Source organism: Frieseomelitta varia, unplaced genomic scaffold (assembly GCF_011392965.1).
Source record: "Frieseomelitta varia isolate USP_RPSP 00005682 unplaced genomic scaffold, Fvar_1.2 scaffold_735, whole genome shotgun sequence".
Taxonomy (NCBI): Eukaryota; Metazoa; Arthropoda; class Insecta; order Hymenoptera; family Apidae; genus Frieseomelitta; species Frieseomelitta varia.
Genome location: NW_025110518.1, coordinates 36,814 through 60,147, shown reverse-complemented (window position 1 = coordinate 60,147; position 23,334 = coordinate 36,814). Strand labels below are relative to the sequence as shown.

The window sequence follows — 23,334 nt, the reverse complement described above, 5'->3', positions numbered from 1 at the left end:
GGGCAAAAATTCTTAACATTGCTATAACCGGCCGATGAGGTTATCACATCGTTCGCTCGATACCTGCCCGTAATTACCTGACGCAATTACATAAACCGTCTTTTTTATCTTCGTTAATTAGCCACACGCGTATCCGACGCTGCGTCGATAAATATATATATATATATATATCGTCGATTAAAACTTCGTTCCTGCTCGCCAATCGAACGAACCGATTACGATCCGTTGATAATTACTCGAAACTGCATTGCTCGTTTTATATCATTATATCGTGAAACTGGCAGTCTCCGTACTCTTTACTTATTTGCGTGTCATTTTTCATAGAGACGAAGAAACGCAATATAAAAGGATCAAGTGTCGGATAAAAGGATAAAATGATCTTCGAATATTGAATTCGTGTCGCCATCTGTATACTTGTGATTGGAGCGAGTACGCTCCTTGGATAAGAATCATGCACAAAAAAGATTTATCATAGCATTGACCAATTGTAAATCAATGATTATAAACACCATTGACTGATAAGGATAGATTGGACTGTTTTAATTACGAAAATAATTTTGTCTTTTACTGCTAATCTTTTAGCAAAAATATTTGTTTCAATTTTCTAAATTAATCGTTGTATCGTTTTCGGATATTCTTTTCTTTTCTTAACAAATTCAATGCAAGTGTAAATCGTGACCCGTGTAATAAGTATATAAAACAGTTCTTTAGTAAATTTTTTGTATGTAGAATATACATCTGTGACATAAGTTTAATCGTGTAATATTTTAAAGAAGTAATTTCACGTATAGTACGTTTCGTATGTAATTTGTAATATGTTGTAATGATGTGTGAGAAATAAAGTAATTAACAATTGAAATTATTAGCTAACTTTAGCATTAGCATTGAGATAATTAGTCGATAAAATTAGTAGTTAAAACGACGTAAGGTTTTTATTTTATTCGTAATCTTGATCATTTGAATTTTCTAAAATTAAAAAAAAAAAAAGAAAAGTTAAATTGCAATGAATACGCAATGATACGAGCGTGTCTTACTTGGTGCAGTCACTATTATGCAGAATACAAAATTTACACCAGGATATTTTGTCCCAAAACCTGTAAAGACGCATAAAATTTATACTTTTGAAGAAACGTTCACAATTTAATATATTTTACTTTTAACAAATTCTCTAATTAAACAGAAATTTCCATCGTTTCAATTATGAAAAATGTATATCCATTGAATTACATTAAATCTTCATCTCCGTTTTCTACAAAATATTCCCAGTACCTCTTCAAAGAAGACAAAACAATAAAATCCCTAGCTGGACGATATACGCATGTATCTTGTTTCAAAATTGGCGGTGCAAATGCGCGCGCCATCTGTTGACGATCTACGACTACAATCCGGCGAGCAGGATCAAGTAAAGTTAGTGAGTCGTGCGTCGAGTCACGGGAGAGGTTTATTTAAAGCTTCTGACGTGCATGTGTACGATTGCGCGCGCAATGAATCAGGCCCCAGTGTCGTGTATTCCAGCGGGGAAGATGTCAAAAGCGAAGAAGGTGCTCGACGAGGCCCGCGAGATCCAGAACCCGGAGTTGGATCTCGCGGATAAGAGTATCTCAACGTTCGAGGAGATGCCCGGATTGCGTGAGTCCATCATACCGTCATAGGCCTTGTTTCGTTCGCCAAATTAGGCAACTTGTCTTGACTGGTTTTTGGAGCGGATGGAAATCCGAGGTGGCCATTTGTTGCTTGCCCACGCGGTGGGCGTGTCCCCGCATGCGCGGCAAATTATCTTGACCGCCAAGCAATTCAAAAACGAATAATGATCATCGTTTTGACGAAGATAGATTTTTCTCAATATTTTGCGAATTTTTTTCGTTTCTAAATTAATACGAATGTTGACGATGGTATCAATATTGTCATTGTTACTGCTATTCGTGTTTGTTTAACAATATAATTTTAGTTGGTGATTTGGAACACATAATTTTTTTTATTTTTTAGCGCGTACAAATGTCTAAAATGTTTTTTTTTTCTGTTTCAGTTAATATGATTAATATCACAAGGTTGACACTGAGTCATAATAAAATTCAAGGTATGTTTGGAAAATTTTTCCGACATTTCAGTCAGTGATAAATTATACTCTTTGCTTACATTGTTTTCTTTGTACAGCTGTACCACCGGGCCTTGCTAATCTAATCAACTTGGAGATACTGAACCTGTTCAATAATCACATAACTGAGCTTCCAATTTCATTGTCGCAGATGCCAAAGTTACGGATTCTTAATGTTGGGTAAGTTCTTTTGCTCACCATTAATTTATGACATCTTATACATTATAAACAAATTTATAGGATGAACAAATTGGATGTACTTCCGCGTGGATTTGGTGCTTTTCCAGTATTAGAGGTCTTAGATCTAACGTATAACAATTTAAGCGAGAAGAATTTGCCAGGGAACTTTTTCATGATGGGTTAGTAGCAGTTTGATCATATTTAAAGTCGTATTTAATTCAGGCCTAGATTCAAACAGTATTTCCTTTTACAGAGACATTGAGAGCACTGTATTTGGCTGACAATGATTTTGAATATTTACCTCCAGAAATTGGGCAACTAAAGAATTTACAAATTGTGAGTACGAGGATGCTTTTAGATTATCCTTCAATTAACATTGAATTTTTACACGTATTGTAGCTTGTACTGAGAGAAAATGATTTGATTGAGTTGCCAAAAGAAATCGGAGAATTGACGCGACTCAGAGAGTTACACATTCAAGGGAACCGACTAACAGTCCTACCTCCAGAAATAGGTGTGCTCATTTAAAACGGAAGCAAATTTAAAAATACTTTTATGAATTAGACAGACAGAGTAGTGCAAACCTAATATTTTAGGAAATTTGGACTTGGTGAGTAACAAGGCAGTGTTTCGAATGGAATTTAATCCGTGGGTAACACCGATCGGCGATCAATTGCAAGTTGGCATTTCTCACGTTATAGATTACATACGTTCTGAAACGTATAGGTAGTAAGTATTATGCACTTGTTTTATGTATAAATTGTTTATCAAGATATCTTGTGACCGTTTCTTTTTCTATTCCAGCGTGTATAATCGACACCAAAGCGCCAAAGGGCCACCGCCGCCGATAGAAAACGACAAGAGTAAGAAAATATCCCGCGTTCGTTAAAACAGGAACAAAAATATTTCCAAACTAACACAATTCTTTCTAATTCACTGCCAGAAATTTCGTAGCTGTAACATTATTGCAATGAAAGCGGTGCCTTAAATATTAACACAAAAATAGATATTATGCATTTAAATCTTGCAACACGTGACATGCGTACAACATGAATTATATATACGTACATTATTATATATATATACATATTATGTAATATTATGTAATTGTTATGTTAATCAGAGTTGACGATCTAATATATAATAAGTGCTATTTTTATAACAAGTAAATAATAAATATAATTTATATAATAAACTGTACTTTAAATCAATTAGAAGTCAGCAGTCCTTGACCAAATAATTTCTATAGTAGCTCATTTGTCATACATTTTTTTGTTTTCTTTCCTAGAGTAAATGCAATTCATTTCTATTTCGTTTAACTAACACGCAAACAGCAATTTTGAATTAACAAAGCTTTTTGGCTTGCTCGAATTACCTCATGCTTTACGCAATGCTTGTTTAAATACAGGTGTATGTATTATTTTCATTAATATTAATACTAAAGACATTCTAACAGTATGTGAATAATGCAAAAATAACAAATCGTATTTGATGAGAATGGAAAAGCAAAAATTAATTCGACGAGGATGGGATTCGAACCCACGCGTGCAGAGCACATTGGATTAGCAGTCCAACGCCTTAACCTCTCGGCCACCTCGTCAGTTCAAACATACTGAAAAAATGTTCTTCCAACAGGGGTGAGTTTCACCCTTTCGAAAATCTTGAGCTTTGTTTAACAATAGTAACTGTTACTGTATGCATCTCAAGAATCATCGATAATCTTCAAAACCTCAAGATCATTTCTAACCATTAAAAAAAAAAAAAAAAAAAACATTACACGTTGTTTCATAAAAATTAATATATTAATTTTTAAATAAATACGTCATTGTTTAAGAAGAAACTTCCAAAGAACATAATTATTACATTAGAATTTGTATGAAAAACGATTATGTATGGGATGGAATGCTGGGAAGAACTCGTAAGGTGAGTAAGAGGTAATCGATTCTAACTATCAAATAGGTATCGCTCTGTGACAATCGGTTTTACGATATTCCTGACAGAGACACCTTGTATTTTGTTACAATTCTTGTTTCATAGCAACAGAAACAAAATGTGCTTGTAACAAAACGTGCAGTTCATTCAGTTTTGAATTCAGGCATCCATCCTGTCAAGATTCGCCTCTCTCCTTACTTTCACCGAGTCATCTACAATTCGCCAAAATGGTAATTGTTTCTTTAATTTTAGTTGTTCACGTGCAGCCAAATATTCCGATAATTACGTAGAAAAGTAAGACCGCCATTTAAATTTCCACTGCTCGTAGAAAGAAATTTACATTTGCTGGAAAGGAAATTGTTACCTATCGATAGATCCGATAGATTTGTTATTAATTTGCATTAACAACTTATACTATTCCTAATGACAGCGTGTCTTGAAACATTATACATAAAAATCACATATTTTATAATTATTAACAACGTTAATAGTAATCGATATCGCTAATATTTCCTATAACATTACATATAATGATTCTTGTTCATAGCTGATAATATTCAAAAGTAGAGGAAATTGTAACAGTTTTACTTATTTAATCCGTAAGCGTGAAGTACTGTCGGTTCACATTGGCCAAGGGGGCGTTCAAATGGGCAACGCCTGTTGGGAGCTGTATTGCTTAGAGCACGGCATACAACCCGATGGCATGCTTCCGCCCCAGAGTTGCTCCAGCGACGAAGGCTTTCAAACATTCTTCAGCGAAACTGGCGGCGGAAAATACGTCCCGCGGGCTGTATTTCTGGACCTTGAGCCAACGGTCATCGGTAGGTTTAACTCTGACCAGTCATTCTGATTACATAAATCGTTTTGCAAATCGTGTTTGCTGTGAAACAGCTACGTACGGTTGAAGAAATCGAGCAACGTTCAGAACGTCCCTTATCTTGTCGTTCTACAATTTCAGACGAAGTTCGAACGGGAACCTATCATCAATTATTCCACCCGGAGCAACTGATCTCCGGCAAAGAGGACGCGGCGAACAACTACGCTCGGGGTCACTACACCCTCGGCAAGGAGATAATCGATCTGGTCCTCGACAGAATTCGCAAGATCGCCGACATGTGCACCGCTCTCCAAGGTTTCCTGATATTCCACGCGTTCGGCGGTGGCACCGGTTCCGGATTCACCAGCCTGCTAATGGAGCAGCTCTCCGTAGACTACGGCAAGAAGGCCAAGCTCGAGTTCGCCATTTATCCCTCGCCGCAAATCTCCACCGCGGTGGTTGAACCTTACAACGCAATCTTAACCACGCACACGACGTTGGAGCACTCGGACTGCGCGTTCCTCGTCGACAACGAGGCGATCTACGACATCTGCAGGCGAAATTTAGACATAGAAAGGCCGACGTACACGAACCTGAACAGATTAATCGGGCAGATAGTGTCGTCGATCACGGCCTCGTTGAGATTCGATGGGGCGTTGAACGTGGATTTAACGGAGTTCCAAACGAATCTGGTCCCGTACCCGAGGATTCATTTCCCTTTAGTCACGTACGCGCCGATCGTCTCGATTGAGAAAGCTTACCACGAACAATTGACGGTGATGGAGCTGACGTCCTCGTGCTTCGAACCGGCCATGCAAATGGTCAAATGCAATCCACAGATGGGGAAATACATGGCGTGCTGCCTGTTGTACAGAGGGGACGTGGTCCCGAAAGACGTGAACGCCTCTATCGCGACCATCAAGACGAAGAGGGCGATACAGTTTGTTGACTGGTGCCCTACTGGCTTTAAGGTAAAGGATTCTTCTCTCCTCCTACGATTTTTTTTTTTTTTTTTTTTTTGACGGATGCTTGAATAAATATTGGTTAATCTGTAATCTGTAACGTTACATTAGCCATGAGATATTGAAACGTCATAGAATTTGTGTTTACACAATTTTTAATCGAAACGATTGAAACAAGAATTGGAATTTTTGAATCGAATGAAACTTTTTTTTTTTCTTCTCTCCAAATGGGATTATTGGTCATCTGGATTATTGGTGGCTCGAGATTACGAATATTTTTAATTTAATTTATTTCAAGGTGGTATTTCTTATGTCTTTTTTGAAGAAACATTGAAAGGCAGGTAACAGTCGACAATTGAAGATGTTAATTGGATTTTTAGGTAGGAATTAATTATCAACCGCCAACAGTGGTGCCTGGTGGGGATCTTGCCAAAGTGCAACGCGCTATGGCAATGCTTGCAAATACCACAGCAATCGCTGAAGCATACACGAGATTAAATAGGAAATTCGATCTGATGTTCGGGAAACACGCATTTATTCATTGGTAAATTATATTAACGCGAAAGTTAATTTTATTTCTCAAAGAAAATAGGAAGACGATCGGCAACTTTTATTTCGAGTTAGAAATAAAAATTTTTGACAAGTTCGTAATAAAATTCATTTAATGATAAATCAAATGAATTAATAATACAGTTTATATTAAAGGATTCGTATTGAGATCTCTAATTATTTTGGCGATAAAATGTAGGTACGTGAATGAAAACATGGAGGTGAGCGAGTTTAACGAAGCCAGAGAAGATCTCGCTGCTTTGGAGAAAGATTACGAAGAAGTCGGCATGGACTCGACAGACGCTGGCGAGGGTGAAGATGAAAATTAAACGGGCGTCATATTTCTGACGCGAGATTCGTCTTTTTTCATCCAGAAATATTTTACGAGAACGATTTTTGTACAAACTATACACTATGTTTTTGTTGATTTTGTTTCTAGTGGTTCTGTACATTGTTTTAATAGATAGTTTTACTTTTAATGTACGTATACACAATTTGTAAACTTTTATTTTGTGAATAAAAGTTTGTTTCTTTCCTAAAATGAAATTATATTTGAAATTTCACGCTACTCTCGACTAATTGAATTAAATCGATATTGCTTTGTCAAGCTATTTTTTCCAAATTGAAAAATCAATAGTATGTCATTATTGGAGGACAATAGTTGAAGATTAATATATTTATTTAGAAACAATTTAAAAAAACGTTGGACAAACGTCTTTCAAGATAATTACGACGTTCGATTTATTCTTGTGAAGGGAAGGGCGATAATTGCAAGACGACCCATACGGATTCATAGATATTACAGGCTTTTTATTGTGTAGGACAGCACGCGGCTACACGAATTATATTACATATGTATAAATTCGTAATCGATAGCTTTAGTTACAGAGAACTCTTATCGCACATAGAATCATCTTTCAATCTCGAAGGGCGGGACAAGGGTGACATCTTTACTTTTTTTTTTTTTTCTTTTTTCATTTTTCTTTTCTACCATTCTCTTTCTTCCCAAACCACGACGTAACGGACAGCACACCTGATATGAAAACGCGTATACGCGCCCTCGCGCTTCCCATCGCATTCATATACGCTTCGAAATTGCTCTTCTTCCTTCTTTTTCTTCTTTTTTTTTTTTTTTTATGCTTATCTCGCTGAGTGGTGCAAGAAAAAAGGCAATAATAATATTAATAATAATAATAATAATAAAGATAATGATAATGACGATAATAATAATAATAATAATAATAATAATAATAATAATAATAATAATAATAATAATAATATCAATAATAGTAATAATAATAAAAAAATAGTAATAAAAAATAAGAGAGGACCTGGAACAGCGTCCCCGCGCGTGACAATCAATCAAGAAAAAAGGAAATTCCAACTTGCTAATCGAGTTCGTCTATTATATAAAAAAAAAAAAAAAAATAAAGGAAAAAACCAAACGATGAACTTACGATGAAAAAAAGAAAAACGGCGAGGGATGATGAGGGCGGGGAAGGAAATGTGAGAAGAACCACAACGACGATGACAAAAAGTAAAAGACATCGATCGATCGGTACACCGATATACAATGGTAATAAGTGTCACGACGACAATGACCCGGTGGCATTAACGACAGCGTCTGTTCATTCGATTCTTAGGAATATATATTCGTCTAGATATATCGTTTTCATCGGCGAAGGAACGCCTACCTATCGATCATTTCTGTTCGTTAGTTAGGTTCACGTTGAACGGCGATGAACTTCATCTTTTCTCACTTCCTTCTTCTTTCTACATTTTTTCTCCACATTTTTACAAACGTTCGACATAGTAACGCGAAACAGGAAGAGCGAATATTGAACGACGTTTCGCCTCTGACACCTTTCATCGAAGTCGAGCGCGATTACGACTATTATGATCCTATCGTAAATAGAGTATCCTAATAAAAAGATTCTCGTTGCGTGTGTCGCGTGGCTTCGTATGATCTCTGCTCGACACGCGCGATAATAATCAGCAAACTTTCTTTCATTTAAAACTTTGTATTTTATATAAAATTTCTCTCCACTCTCTCGTTCTCTTCTCATACTCACCATACAAATGCACTCGCGCGACCGTTCCACACTCTCTCACTCTTACTCTCGTACATACTTAACCGTTATTTCTTTTCTTTTTGTTTTGTTTCGTTTTGTTTAAAGATCACCTTTCTCTCTCTCTCTCTCTTTAATTCCAATACAATTATCATCATCATTTATCATCTCATTTCTTTTTTGGATCAGCAGACAAGTTAAAGCTGCCGCTCGCTGGACTAGACATTTCACTACTGCTTTATTGCCCGACATCCATTGTCCGACGATACAGTTTTTCTTTTCTCTTTCACTCGTTGTGTCTCTAATCTCTTTCCGAGTTTCTTCCTCTCGCGGAACGCGCGTTTCTAACACCGCAATCCCAATTTGACGTCTGTGATGTGACGTCTCTCTCTTCTCTTTTCTTTTCTTTCCACCGTTTTTCGCAATCGGTCTACTTCGATCCTTCTTTCTTTCTTATTCTTTCTCTCTCCAGCGATTCTTCCTTTCCCGTTTTAAATATATATATATATATATACTCACGAGCGTTCCTTCACTGCACGAACAAAGTGCGTCCACGGGCAATTTGTTTCTCGGTGGAAAGAGACGCTCAAGTATTTTTCAATTATTTTTTCTTTTCTCGCCGGATTTCTTCGGTATCGCGTTGTGAGAATCGTTGAACGAGCAACCTCGATCTCCTTCCGATTGAACGCATTGAACACGCTGAATGAATGCTCGCGCTTTGTGATGCGTTTGCTGCTGGCACGAGCGACAAATTGAAAGTTGATTTTCACCTGCGCGGCGTGGGAAAATAATAAAACGTCGGTCGTTGAATTTCGTAGAGACTAGACTCGGTGACGTGGCAGTCGCGTGTCTGTACGTTTCTCGCGTAAAGGATACATTTCAAGCGTACAAACACGCGTTACGTGAATTTTCACGTGCATTTCGCGTGCAACCCAATGTAATATATAACGCTTGTTCCTTGGCATTGAAACGCATTTGATTATTGTCGATACGTGTTTAGGCAAAACATATAACGCACCTCGCAGTTTTGTGCAATTCCAAATACCAATGACGTAATGTCAAATACCTCCAATGAAAAATAAATTCATTACAAAAGAAAAAAAAAAAAAACTCGGAAGAAAATCAGACCAACCTCTCATTTCCCTACAATCTTCCCTACTCCCATTAAAACGCATCACAGATACGACGTCGATCGAGAATTAAACGAGTCCCAAACGAGTGTACCAATGTGATAAACAGCAAAACGATTGCGTTGCTCGTTTCTTTCTTACCCTCGCGAACGTTTTAATCTGCGAGTTGGGCTGAACGGGGCCGATCGTTGCGGAGCAACGGCCCACCCGGAACGAATGATCGGGAGACGAACTTCTGGCCAGGGCGATCTCCGTCGATCGATAGGAGGACGCTCGAACGAGCAAAGCGCGAGTCGCACGACGCGAGATGCCGACTGTCGGCAAAACTGTCTATAAGGCACGGCCACGAGGACGCTCGTCTCTCGGATCGTCATTAGGACACATCATTCTTCTCGCTTCTTCGTTCTTCGTTTTGTGTTTCATTTCTTTTCTTTTTTCTTGTCGTTTCTCTTGGATTTTCTGGCGTCTTCCGCGTGAGGCCGCCAGTCCTCGGCATCGTCTCAACTTGCTGTACGAAAATAAAGCGATCTCACGCGACGAGGATGAGATCCTCCTCAGTAGAACTCGACAGACCGTGAAACGAGATCGTCGTTTATCGTTCCACGGTCAGTCGACTCGATAAACTCCGTTCGCGTCGAGGCGAATTGGCGCGAACTTCGTGGAGAGGGGAGGGGGCAGTAATATTACTCGTCCAGGCAAATTACAATTGGCAAAACGCTCGCTACGATCGCCAGACAGGTCATGGACAGAACGTGGTCGGAGCGAGACGCTACGAGATTCTATAAATCCCTTTTAGTCCATAACAAATGAGAGAGACTCGATAGCCGAGAGATGTTGGATCGTGATCGACGATCGAAACGCAATTGTCAGTTAAGAATAAGGTAAGGTACCGTTTTTTTTTTATCGGAGTTAAAGAGTCGGAACGAAAGTTCGATGGCTGCCAAGCCAACGTCCGCTTGGCTATCAAGCGCCTCAAATAATTCCATTTTAGTCGTCAACACTGATAAAAGCCTCTAAACATTTTTTTCTCCCCTTAGAACGCTACGCAATCTAGTGTATAGTAACTTGGCTTGTACTTTTGTCGTTAATGAAGTTAGGAAATGCAACGCGGAGGTCTGCAGTTAGAGATATGTTTAGCGTCTCGCTGGACCGCTTCTTACGCCGAACAAGAGTGACACGAACGATTCTAGGCTTTTTTTTCGCTTTCTCGATTCACGGTGGTTCCGGAGGTTTCGCAATTCGCAACTGTATCTTTCTGAAAGACTAGAACGTCACGTAAATCGGTATTATCGGTTGGACTTTCTTTAATATTATCGTTATTGTAGCATATTGATATAACTGATCCTTGAACGTTGTTGGATCATCTTTTGTTACAACGCTAGCAAATGTATGTAAATCAATGATATAAGATGATAAAATTCATATCAAATACACCACGTGGAACAATCTTCCGTAAAGAATTCTACGATATTGAAAAGTTACATCCTCCAAAGGAATACAATTTGCAATTGGATGCCTCGGTCCTCGCAGTTATTCCAATTAAACGCGTCGCCAGGATTCGCGTTGTTGCAACTGCCAGGGACGAGTTTACGTTGTTTTTCTCCGTGTAATAACGTTTCTTGCGTGTATGGGAGGGGCGCGCGAATTCGGTAGAAAACGGTAACGCTAAATTCTAAAACGTATCAAAAACTCATTCGTCCATTTAAGGCTGGCTGCGTGGAGGAGCGCGCGTGCGAGTTCCGTGTCGAAACATACGCAGAGCGGAGGAGGAATCATATACGTGTCGCGTTGTTTCTTTGGTAATACGTACGACGTTTTTTTTATACGTAGCAGTCGTTTTTATACACACGACGCAGTTACTTATGGTCGCTCGAACCGTCAACAACTTCAAAGTTATACACGTTACATGTCCAAGCACGTTATTGTCGAAAGTAACAAACGAGGAAGGGACGCACTCGCGGCGTCTTGCAAGCTCGAGGACACACAACAATAAAATCGCGATCGTTCCGACTCTGCGCGAGCGAATCGAGAGACGAAAGAGTCAAAAAAAAGAACGACTAACATAAGAACCCAGATGGGGGTGTGAAAGCGACATAAATCTAACCGCGCCCTAGGCGCATGTTTCACCAAACACACGAGCGTTTCCTTTTTTTTTTTTTTTTTTTTTTTTTTTTTTTTTTTTTTTGTTTATTTTTCTTTTAAATCATTAAATAAAATAGAACGACACCACGATCGATTTCGACTAAAGATCCAGGTGACCTCTCTTCGAGATTACACCGGAGTGATAAAAAATAATGGTATCCATCATCAAGGTTACTTTCTCCATACAAGAATAACATTACGACCGGTATTGTCGTTGCAGAATCATGATAATATTACTAATCGTACAAATAAAAATAATAACTAAAGGCTTGAGAGAATAGTAGCAGCAGTAAGTGGTAATGATAGTAACGGTAGCGATAATATATATATATATATATAGTATATATATATAGTATATAATATATATAATATATATATATACATATATGTATAATGTCGATTGTGAAAATATCTAAGATCAATATTACTCTCTTTCTTTCCTAGTTTCTTCACTCATTCGCTTCTTCATCTCTCATACGTCTCACTCTCATTCGTTTTGTTCTCTGTCAAAAGCTCAAAGGCGTACACGCGTACACAGAATCTTCGCATCACTCGCTCGCGAAACGAAATAGAACAGTTTTGGGCGACACTGAGCGAATCTCATTGACGTTTACGAGGATAGCAAAACCGCCGACGAACAAAGATACTCCACGTGTTCTCGTCTCGCAGTCCTGCTAATGATTTTCGTGGCAATAGACGCGACTAATCTCTTCCCTCCACATCTGAGATATTATTTCCGACAGCGTCTTCGCCGTTTCCTAAAGTTCTAAGATCCTGAGAACCTCGTGACCAACTCAACCTTCGGTCCCCACCAAACGGGACCAAATCTCAGAATCGGCAGTAGAACAGTTGGGCTTGGCTTCTGCAACCTCTTCGTTGCCGAAGATGTTCGCCGTACACGTTCATTCTGAGCGTTGCTTCTTCGCGGACGAGAACTTGAAAAATGTCGCACGCTGTCACAGATGGTGAATCGTGTGACGAAGCTACGGCGTTTGCTTGTTCCGAGAAGACGTACTAGCGCGACTTGACCGGGCGTCAATTAGCCCCTGGAACCGTTCCTCCCGCGGAGTGGCTGCGCCGTCGTTCAGGATCTATAGATACGGATCACGTCCCTGATGGTCGCTCTGCAGAGTGGGCAGTGTCCGCCACCTTTGCCGCACCATTGCTGGATCGCGCAAGGGTAGCACATGCACATGTGACCGCACATGTACAGCACGCTGTCGATGCTTCTTTCGTAGCAGACCGAGCATTCGTTCGGTTGCCCGGGCGTAGGTTGCAGGCCCTCGCTCCATTGCTGCAAGTGGGAGGATGCCTGCGAGGTGAGTGTACCGTCGAGACTTTGATAATTCACCGGCTCCACGTACGTGGACGAGCCTGTACTGGCCATGGTGCCTGTTAGAGGCGGCGAGGACTGTCTGGAAGATCCGGGGTGCGACGTGGACGCCGTGGACGACGTAGCGGTGACCGCTGGAAGGTGCACGTGTTGATTCCTGTGTCCAGCAGAGACGTACGTGGGCTGTGGCGTTGACGAGGACGGTGTAACGTAACTAGTCTGAGGGGGAAGGTTCACAACCAACACGGTGCCACCACCGATGGCTGGTTTGAACTGAACCATCTCGGAAAATCTGGACAGTTCGGTGGCTGCGTTACTGTGATTGCAATGTTGCTGTTGTTGCTGTTGTTGTTGCTGCTGCTGCTGCTGTTGCAGGATGGTGGCTGGCGATGGATTGCTTTGGCGTTGTCTCGGTGGCGACGTGGGTCTTTCGGCCAGCATTCTGACACGTTGCGTGCTACCGTACACGTCGAAGAACGCCCACAACTGAAGACTTTGGTCCACGTGCATCACCACGTTTGGCGGCCCGCCGTTCTTGCTCATTTGAACCTCACCGAAGTGAGTCACCGTGAAGGCTATCTCGTCGCCAGGCTGAGGACTCGACGCGACATCCTTCGAGACTACCCAGTACTCTGGACGATCCAGCAAGAGATCGCTATCGTCAGGCAGGTCTTCAGGGGTCAGTCGAGCTGGGTCGCAAGAAGTGAGACCTAGAGCCAGAGCGCCAACGTACATGGGTTCTGTGGCGAGGATCTGCACGACCAATCGCTCGCCCAGTAGCAACGGCTGGTTTGTGAACGCATAGCCGTGACAGAATTCCGTGTCGGTCCGCGTCGCCACGCACTGCTGGTTACTGAAGCGGATGTTCCTGCCTCGGGTTCTGGAAAATGAAGAAACCAAGAAACCATTAGAGGATATGGTGGGAATGGTAATGACGTTTAAACGTCAGTTTAGAGCCGATCAATGTTTGCTTAGAAGCCAGTGTCCGAAGAACTAGGATGTGACGTTGGGTAGTGTGGATTTGAAGTTTATTATGTACATAGGTAAATAGAGGTTCTAAGCGGTGAAGATTTTGCGGTCGAGTTAACACTCTTTCAGTAGAAAAGAACTGATGTTATTTAACTGGTAAAATAATAATAATTATCGTCGTCATTTATAAGAATTATATGTAACAGCATTAAAATACAACAAAATAAAACCTATCAGAACTATAACAGAAACCCGACTTCTACTTTTATATATAAAGAAAAAATTCTCCAACTTCTCTGTGATCATCAAAGATCTTCGCCAACTAGCAAAAGAGTGAAAAGCTCGATCTCGCGATCGCGTTGCGAATTATCCCCGAAGCTACTCACGAGTGGAAGGGTAGCGGCGTGAAGATGACACCGGCCGGCTGAAACCTGAGTCCAGGTAGCTCGACATCGGGCTCGTGATGGATGGAAATGCCCTGCATGGACGAAACGATGATCCTCTCGACGTCTCTGCTCGCGTTGCTCGCGTCGTCCATGGCCGAGTGCCTGCTGTGTTGCGCGTTATCTTCGTTGCTGTGCTCGGTGCCTCTCCTGATGTTGTTGAAGTGTTGCCTGTTGGGATCGACGAACTCGATGGCAGTGCTGTTGCCGTACACGTCGATGATTGCCCACAAAGGGCCCCGTGTCTCCACGCCGCTGAAGAACACGCCCTTTTCCTCGCCGTTCACGCCGAAGTGCACGTCTCCGGCGGATGTGACGTAATAGAAGAGCACCGTATCCCTTTCGGCGAACCTCTCGGCCATGGCCTTCGCCCAGTAGCCGGGTTTGTTCGTGAGGTCCGGGCAGGCGTACCTTGGAAGGCCATTTCGCAGGTTGATCGGGTCGTTGCTGGTGAAACCGAACCGGATCACGCCGCTCCAGTTGTCCGAGATCTCGAGGAATTTGACACAGACCTGGAAGAAGAACAACAATAGATTAGAATAAAACGGGAGATAGATCCAACTATATTATGATTAATTATGTAAGTGTGTAAGTTATCAACACAGTACACGAATCGCATTGATTGTGTCATTTTTATTTTATGCAAAACAGTTGCAGAACTATCAAGCTACGGTTCCATTCTAGACTTGTTTGTCTACTTCTATTACCTACATTACTCAATATTGAATGAACTATTAAATAAAGTAACAAAGCTCGTTTCTCTTCTTAAATTAAACTCTTCAAACTGGATCATTGAGGATTGGCTACTTTCTACGTAACTTGGCTCTAATTGTGATCCTGATCTAGTCAAGGAAATTCTTTGTCCAATGGAAATTAGTTTTCATAATCTGTTATGTAATAGTGATTTATTCGAAATTAATTTTCAACAATTGGATTTTCAAAAACACAGAGTTGCATGAAATACATATTATGTGTATTACATGGAAAAATCTGTAAAATATTCAAAGTGGCAGTTTCCTGTCAAGATTCTTCATCTTCAAAAGCATGCATTTCTATAAAAACCTAGTAGTCTAGTTATAAATTTCATGCTGAATATTTTACAAGTGCTTTCATTTGTTATACTTTAGAGCGTTGTTACTGTGATTTTAAGATTAAATATTCACTAGAAACTTTATTATTTTCATATTTAGTACAAAGGAGAAATTTTACAAGATCTCGTGTAATTACTCTTGGAAACTCTCTCTACTTTGCGTACTTTAAACACGTTTCGTCCATTGAGCAATAAGACCAAGCAGAATTCAGGCTAGCAATTAAAATATCTAAGGTCCTACGATTTCTTCCAAATTGCTAACATTCTATCGAAAGTCCATGCATCACTCAAAGAACTCAATAAGCCTAGAATGGCCTAGAATTGATCACGAGGATACTTTTAATAGGTCGTAGATACCTGAACCTTCTTTTCTTAGAATTCTTATGACACAAGCTTCCAGTCTTTCTGATCTTATCAAATATAAGAATTTCCTTTAGTTTTCAAATTATTTCAATTGAATTTATATCATCGGTAATATTTCTATTTTAGTATCCTCGACAACAAATGTTGAATTTTCTTCAGCTTATCTCTGTGCGACTGTTCTCATTTTGCCCTGAGAAATTTTGTAAAAATTCCTAATAACTATTTTCTATATAAGTATAAGATGTATAACCCTTCAGAGGATTGTAATTAAAATTCATTGAAAAGTCAAAAAACATTAAATTTTTTTAACAAGAAACATTTTGTTTCTAAATGTTTAGAATTCTTCTCGAACTAACTCAACAATACAATTACATAAAATGAAAAGTAACTATACTGAAACTCGTAAAAGATCCTAAAAAGTGTCACGTTACAATACTAATTGTTAAATCTTCAAATTCACTGGTAAGGTGAACTCGTATTTCAGTGTTATTCTCGTTTCTACGGGATTCATAGAGCCTAGCAGGATTTCGTGCACAACGGGACCAAGTTTGGCCACGTTATGTCACGAGGCTGAACGTGATGAAAATCCCAAAGCCGGCAGTTAACAGCGGGGAACAGTTACGAAATATCGAGTCCTCGTCGATATTCTTTTTCCGAGAACCGAACGTCTCTGCCGGTGCGTTTTGTCTTTTCGAAATGATTTACGATTAAGCCACTGGGTTCACGGTTCATGATTACGATCGACGACTAAATCCAGGAAACGGAAAAAACGAAAAGGTTTTCTCGAGGAGAAAACGAAGAAATGGAGATGGATATATACTTCGTGTCGGGTACTTTTTGATGTTTGCGCCACGTCGTAGAGTGAATTGTTCGAAGGTTGTAATCAATCCTGTTGGGAAAGAACGGAAAGGAAGAGAGACACTAATGATAGTTAAGTTAATTGCATCAATTTTAACGCGAAGACGCGAGATCGTCGTTTCTCTCGTAGCAATTTCACATAGTAATTTCCAAGACCAGCGCCCACCCACGCGAATACCTCAGAATGATTCGCGTTCTATCGTTTTCATCAACTTTCAAATTCTGAACGGATCTTGCGAGAGAATGCGTTGTACGTGTCTTTGGCGTGTCAGTGGTTTTTTTAACGTTCAACATTTGTCTCTTAGACAATGAAATTTTCTGACTATACTTTACAGTGCAATGGTTTTCCTGGTTTTAGATTGATCTTCTAATGGCAATATTTTCTAGTCGTGCGTGCATTTTATGGTACAACATTTTGTAATATAATACAATGTAATAGTTTGTAATATAGTGTCAATGGTTTAGAAATTTCCTTCACACGTAAATATTACTTAGTATCAACAATAGGTACTAAGTATTATTAATATATATAAAGTATCATTTAATTTTCTCAATTTTGAATGATTTTCTGAACTTTAAATAAAAGAATTAAGATATTGAATTTGGAAAATTAAGATATTTATTGGAAATGAAAAATGGATCAATATTCAAACATGCAACAATTTATTTAAAAAAAAAAAAATATTAGATTAAAGATAGATTCTGTCTATTTGTTTATTATACTACTTCTCTATTAAGATCAGTGTTTGCTGAATATAAAATATTAATTTAATCCGCGATTCAAACCTAACCAAAGTGAGTCTGAAATTAATTTCTGCAGTTTAAGAACACACATACGAAAATCAATTCTACGAATTCGGCACTGGACATTGATATTCACTATTTGGCGAATATCCAGTGTTATTTGCTTAATAAATACGTACACAGTGCACTTGGTGAATCATTTGTGGAATACCGATTGATAATTTGTTTAATACCCGCTGGATATTAAACAGACGTACGTCGACTCAAGACAATTTAATTTTTAAAGCTTCTTAAAAAAAAAGTAAACACCGTATTAGATATTATGGTCCTCGTACAACAAACCTGGATATGCTTTTTCAAAGTTTAATTCCGCAAAAATTGTGTTACAAATTATTATATTCTTATTCAACAAACACACTGCATTTGCATTTCTTTTTACAAAAATTGTACCACGTATCGTATAATGATTATTATTCAACAATGATGAACATTGCACTTTCTTCATGGAAATTTAATTCGACAAATATACATTTAAATTGTCATACTTAACTAGCAAAGCAGTCAACCCAACGGCATCAGCTAGGGATTAAAAATGAAACGAAAATCTAGTCTACCGCCACGAAAATTGTTTCTGTTTTACTCGAGCAACGCAAATTAAATGATCTCAGCGAGAAGATATCCAAGCAAATCAAACCTAAGGCTAAATTATCGGCCCACGCGAAATTGCTCAGCTCGGTCATTGTTCAGGGTCAGTTTTCTGCTCGGACGCAGAAAATGCAAATGACGAAAGCTGTCGAGCGGAACAACAGTCACCCAATTCTCACAATTAACTGTTCCGCTGGCGTATACGATTTACGCGGTAGAGAACGAGGAAACGCAGGAAAACCGGTGTTTTTCACCGGTGGGGAAATATCTCTGGCTCGAATCGATTAATTGCATCGACCTCGGAGGTTTGTTACGCGTGTTGCCTGGCGTCGAGAGTGTGTTCCATGGGAATGTTTCTACCGTGCAGGTATAATTGCTGATCCGATGACCGATGACTTTTTTTTCAATGGGGGCTTTAGCAAAAACAGGTTTAACTCTCGTTAACTTGTTACTTTACTAAACAATAAGTTAAATTGTTTTACGATAATCGAAGGATCACCGCCAGGGAACATTGACGATTCTAATAAATGTATAATTAATAATTAACAGCGAACAAAATAAATATCCAGTGGTATATGAAAAAGCATAGCACTCGAAAAATTTGTTTCTACGAATCATCCACTCTGTGGCAACTGTATTTTATTATAATATATTTTTCCAAATTTGTCGCAATAGTTTAACTGATGAGTTTCTCTTTCTTTAGTAGGATTTTAGTGACTTTAATATAATTCTGAAATTGAGGAATCGAGGAAATTGTAATGATATCAGAATTGTTAACAATTACGTTACACTGAACAAAATAAATATTCAACATTGTAGTGTTAAAAAACTATATTTTATTTAACTATAATTTAACTATAAGTTATTCGTTTTATTATCAATCAATGTGTCTTTCCAAATTTATCTTCAATGTAAGATAAATTAAAATTTATTATCTTCATCTTAATTTTGCAATGTAAATGTATTTTTTGCGAAATTAGAAAATAATAGAGGTTATTACGAGTTAATAATTCGATTTAATTGACGTGCAATTAATTATAGTCATTTATTGGTATGTTAAAGAGACTGGGACATCGTAAGAATCTTGTTGTTGTCAATATGTTTCTCAATATTCATTTCTGTAAGTTAATGGTAAATTTTCGTGAAGTTTACCTTTTCGCCAACCCGAACGGGTCGAGCGCTGAACGTGATGCCTCTGCAGAAGCTTTCGTATCTTCTGGCGATGGTTCCGCCATTGCAGAGTCTGATATTCTCACCGTGAACATGATGGAACATCAACGGTGGCAGATTGTTCGTGCCCGCGCTGGATGATCTTGGTGCTGCAACAAGAAACAAAATGGCACACGTTAATCTAACAATCGAAGACATTTTATGAACCGTACTTGTACCGCAAGTTTCACAAACTTTATAATAAAAGACAATAAAATAATGTTAAATTACTAATTACTCCGGGCATCCATACTTTGCTTTTTGTACATTTTTCGAGTCAAGTATTCGAATCTGGATTTAATGTTAGTGAATCTAATAACTTGTAATAACTCTAGGACAAGTTTTTGAAGAACTGGACCAACTGAAGAAAATTTCATCGAAAGAATTCAACGTCCTTTTTCGTTAATATCCTACCTGTTACATCGTCAAAACGTATCATTAAATAACTGTAACTGATCCTCACAGAAGGTATAGGAAAAATAAAAGGTGGTATTTATGGGAAAGGTGTCCCGGGAGCCTTTCTTTAGAGAAACCCAAAGGGATTAAAGGGTTAAAATTAAAGAACGGTCCACAAGTTCATCTATGAAATGGGATTTAAATTGAATTACACAATCTCACAAAGAAATCATAACAAACATAACAATATACTGTAATACTTTCATGAGTATCGGTATGTAAAATATTTAAAATATATTTACTGTACATTATAATATCTAGTGAGTGAAACAAATCTTTACTCAAAGCAAATTTCGATAATCGTCTTTGCAAAAAGTCATCATAAACAAATAAAATATTCATAAATAAATCATCGTAAATATATTCGTTTAATTCTTTGAGTGTTCTCATTAGAGTATTCTTGCGACGACACTGACACTGCTATAATCAATAATGAAATAATTGTTTTACTTATTAGAGATAAAGAGAATAGCACATTACAATGTATTTGATAGAATTTTCAATACAAGCCCACTCAACAATAAATCTATAAATTTTTGGTAAGTTTAAGCACTCAATGGATTAAACAATTCATTGTTCTTTTCAAAATTCCACGTTTGGGAAAAAGTATAGTATACATATAAAAAAAGAAATACCAATTTCCTTCGACTTCTATCCACAATTGATATGTAAATATCAATTATCGCAAATGGAAATTCGTGAGAGAAAATTCGTGTGACTGGAAAATTCCCTGGATCTAGACGAAACAAAGGCGGCGGAGGAGAGAGAAAGACGACGAAACAGAAATGATCGTATAACGGACAGAGACAGAGTACAGATGGAATTCGATCGAGAGATCGAGTGAAATGCAAAACCACCTCTCATGGCAGCTCGAGCGTTTCCACTTCGGTATTTCATAACTCCGACTCGGCGATCCGGAATGCGAGAGTTCTGACAGGATATTCCCAGGCTGTGTCCAGGAGATTCCCAGCCGGCGAGTGGAAACGCCGCCATCCCGTAAATTTACAGTTTTTTTTTTTCTTTTCCTTTCTTTTTTTTATATCGCGACACGTAGATTTTGACGCTTTTGATCGATGGAGAAGTTTTCAATTTCAGACGCGCACGATGGACATTCTTCTTTTAACTACTTCACGCTCGCAAATATCCTTCTTTTGCTGGCGATTCAAAGGAAAATGCAAATACAAGAGAACATGTTTGCGGAAGTTATGCCTCTCTTTATTTCAATTCCGTGATACTTTTGATTAAATTCTCTTTCAAAATACTTGATATTGCAATGCTTTTGATTGCGCTCGTAATATCGCTTCTTCCAAAGTTCACGACAGTTAATTCGAGTTTTTCTCTGGATACTTTTGACTTCAATTGTGGCGATTCGACAAGATAATGTAACAAGTCGAAGCTCGAAAGCGTGGCGATAAGGCTCGATCACTGAAGTTCTGCGTGCAACGTACAAGATAGTGTTTTATCAATATATTTCGTTCATGGTGCAACCAATTATATGTTGATAATTACGCTGATGCAACTTAATTGGGAGATATCTTAATTTAAGTTCAATTAATATCATTAGACTCTACTGTGTGTCATGTTTTTACGTTGCTATGCGATATACTTTAATATAAATAAACAAAGATCTAAGTAATTTTCCAGCTAAGAAGACATTAATTCAGCGTAATTCGAGTTAAAGAAGTTTTTAATCAAATTAGAAACATTGAGAAAAAAATAAATTATTCTGTTTCCATGGCTAAGAAACATCGCACAAGAAGCCAATTTCTTAAACAAATACAGTCAAAATCAAAGTGAGAATCGATCGCGATTTCAATAAATCAAAGTATTTAAAAACCTGAACTATCAAAAGATCACATTTTTAATAAACCAATTGAAGCGTATGAGGAAATAAATCAGTAACAGATCACTGAAATATGTAAACCATGCACCAGCAAACGATCACAATTTTTATGAACCACCCAGGATACAAAAAAAAAAAAAAAAAAAAAAAAAAAAAAAAAAAAAAAAAAAAAAAAAAAAAAAAAAATATATATATATATATATATATATATAAAAAAGATCGATAAAAAAAGGAAAAAAAATTGAAAATCACAGGACTACACGTGGACCACAACCGTCACGAACAACAGCCCAGTTCCGACTGACTATCGATATGCGCAGGGAGGCGGTGTGTATCGCAGCCGGCATCGTACGTGCGCCACGCACCGGAAACCACACGCTACTCGAACGGAAGCGGCCACGGTGTAAGGAATATCGGCCGATACGCTTTCTCCGGGAGCGGATGCGTGCCGAAAAGCGCCGTTAACAATCGCTAGATTGCACCAGGAAGCGTGTGCCACTCCTCGACTCTTGCGGGCTTCCGTCATTTCCCATAGTCCGACCGACGTTGGTTCGCGTGCGAATTTCCTCGGCTACTAAAATTAGTTCTCTGATCTTCTTGAAAAAAAAAAAAAAAATTGGGAAATGCGTTTTTCCTTGAGAGACGCATCTTGGCGAATTTTTGGTAGCTCTCTGTCTAAATTTTTGCATTATACTTTTGTACGATTTTGAGATCTCTCTGTGTTGGGATTTTATTCGAGATTGTTCTCGAATCGACGAGTATTTTTTTGGATAATTGTTAAAAGTGCGTGATTTGTGTTGTTGCATGTTGTATTAGATTACAAACTGTGATTACAAGATTCATTTTATATTGATGAATTTATAAAACTCTGGTTCCGACATTCCCAAATTCCTAGACATACTTGGAAATTAATATTGAAATTACTATATCACTACGTAGCTATTCATATCCGTAGAAAATAAATTTTCGCAAATGATTCGAATTTTTATAATGTTTATTAGAAAAAGGGTAAATTCGTCGTCCTATAATTTTTGATTCATGCGAATGACGATCATCGATCTTGATCTTGATCGAAGGTGTTAATATCTGAAATACAGGAAAATTTCAAAATTCCACGACCACTTCTTCAAAATAGTGCAAAAAAAAAAAAGCTTTTCATACTGTCTATGATTCATTCTACATGGTTTAATCAGAATAGAGAAAAAAATGCAACGGAAGAACAGCAAGAAACTGCGCGGCGGCATCAACTTAAGCCACGGTTAATCCGCTAATGAACCGAAACCGCGGTTCGCGTTTCCCGATCGTTCTACTCGGTCACGATCCACGGATCACCGGCAAAAATAACACGCGGACGTACGCCGGTTTCTCACGGTCCGCGTGACGCGCGTATTATGAACCAGCCGATCGGTCGATTGTAATTTCTAATTTTGTTCCTCATCCCAGAGGGGAAAGAGCGTTTTTTCGTTTCTTTTCTTCGTCTCCTCTGTCTTCTTCAGACACCGTTA

The 23,334-nt window shown here is 38.5% G+C and overlaps 3 protein-coding genes and 1 non-coding gene across 11 annotated transcripts in view; 2 read left to right on the top strand and 2 right to left on the bottom strand.

Annotated features, from left to right (window-relative positions):
* The first annotated feature begins 1,410 nt into the window (after positions 1-1,410).
* Positions 1,411-3,183, top strand: LOC122535541 (ras suppressor protein 1). Its single transcript, XM_043667175.1, has 8 exons — positions 1,411-1,629; positions 2,027-2,077; positions 2,155-2,275; positions 2,336-2,454; positions 2,529-2,611; positions 2,675-2,789; positions 2,872-3,004; positions 3,080-3,183. The coding sequence occupies exons 1-8, from the start codon at positions 1,464-1,466 to the stop codon at positions 3,162-3,164; spliced, it is 873 nt and encodes a 290-aa protein (XP_043523110.1). The 5' UTR covers positions 1,411-1,463; the 3' UTR covers positions 3,165-3,183.
* Positions 3,184-3,222: 39 nt separating this feature from the next.
* LOC122535540 (tubulin alpha-1 chain-like) lies at positions 3,223-7,053 on the top strand. 3 transcript variants are annotated; one of them, XM_043667172.1, is made up of 6 exons: positions 3,223-4,198; positions 4,276-4,437; positions 4,812-5,028; positions 5,166-5,995; positions 6,367-6,530; positions 6,735-7,053. In XM_043667172.1, exons 1-6 carry the CDS (start codon positions 4,151-4,153, stop codon positions 6,862-6,864), a joined length of 1,551 nt encoding a protein of 516 aa, XP_043523107.1. In that variant the 5' UTR covers positions 3,223-4,150; the 3' UTR covers positions 6,865-7,053. The 3 variants fall into 3 exon arrangements, with proteins under 3 accessions (XP_043523107.1, XP_043523108.1, XP_043523109.1); XM_043667173.1 differs by having other exon boundaries at positions 4,313-4,437; positions 6,735-7,050; XM_043667174.1 differs by lacking the exon at positions 4,276-4,437 and having other exon boundaries at positions 3,223-3,912; positions 6,735-7,049.
* Trnas-gcu lies at positions 3,794-3,875 on the bottom strand. The gene has a single exon. It is a non-coding gene; the product is annotated as a tRNA-Ser (tRNA).
* A 271-nt stretch (positions 7,054-7,324) lies between the features above and the next one.
* The window catches only part of LOC122535539 (protein neuralized), a 29,421-nt gene continuing 13,411 nt past the window's right edge, over positions 7,325-23,334 (bottom strand). Inside the window, exons 1-5 of one of the 6 annotated variants that reach the window (XM_043667167.1) lie at positions 22,082-22,101; positions 20,844-21,419; positions 19,474-19,640; positions 14,565-15,133; positions 7,325-14,089 (exon numbers count right to left, since the gene is read on the bottom strand). In XM_043667167.1, coding sequence (XP_043523102.1) covers positions 12,961-14,089; positions 14,565-15,133; positions 19,474-19,640; positions 20,844-20,979 — 2,001 coding nt within the window. In that variant the 5' untranslated portion in view covers positions 20,980-21,419; positions 22,082-22,101 and the 3' untranslated portion in view covers positions 7,325-12,960. Of the gene's footprint in view, positions 14,090-14,564; positions 15,134-19,473; positions 19,641-19,944; positions 20,139-20,621; positions 20,823-20,843; positions 21,976-22,081; positions 22,102-23,334 lie in introns of those variants that run through there. The other 5 variants (XM_043667166.1, XM_043667165.1, XM_043667171.1 and 2 more) reach the window with 5 other exon arrangements.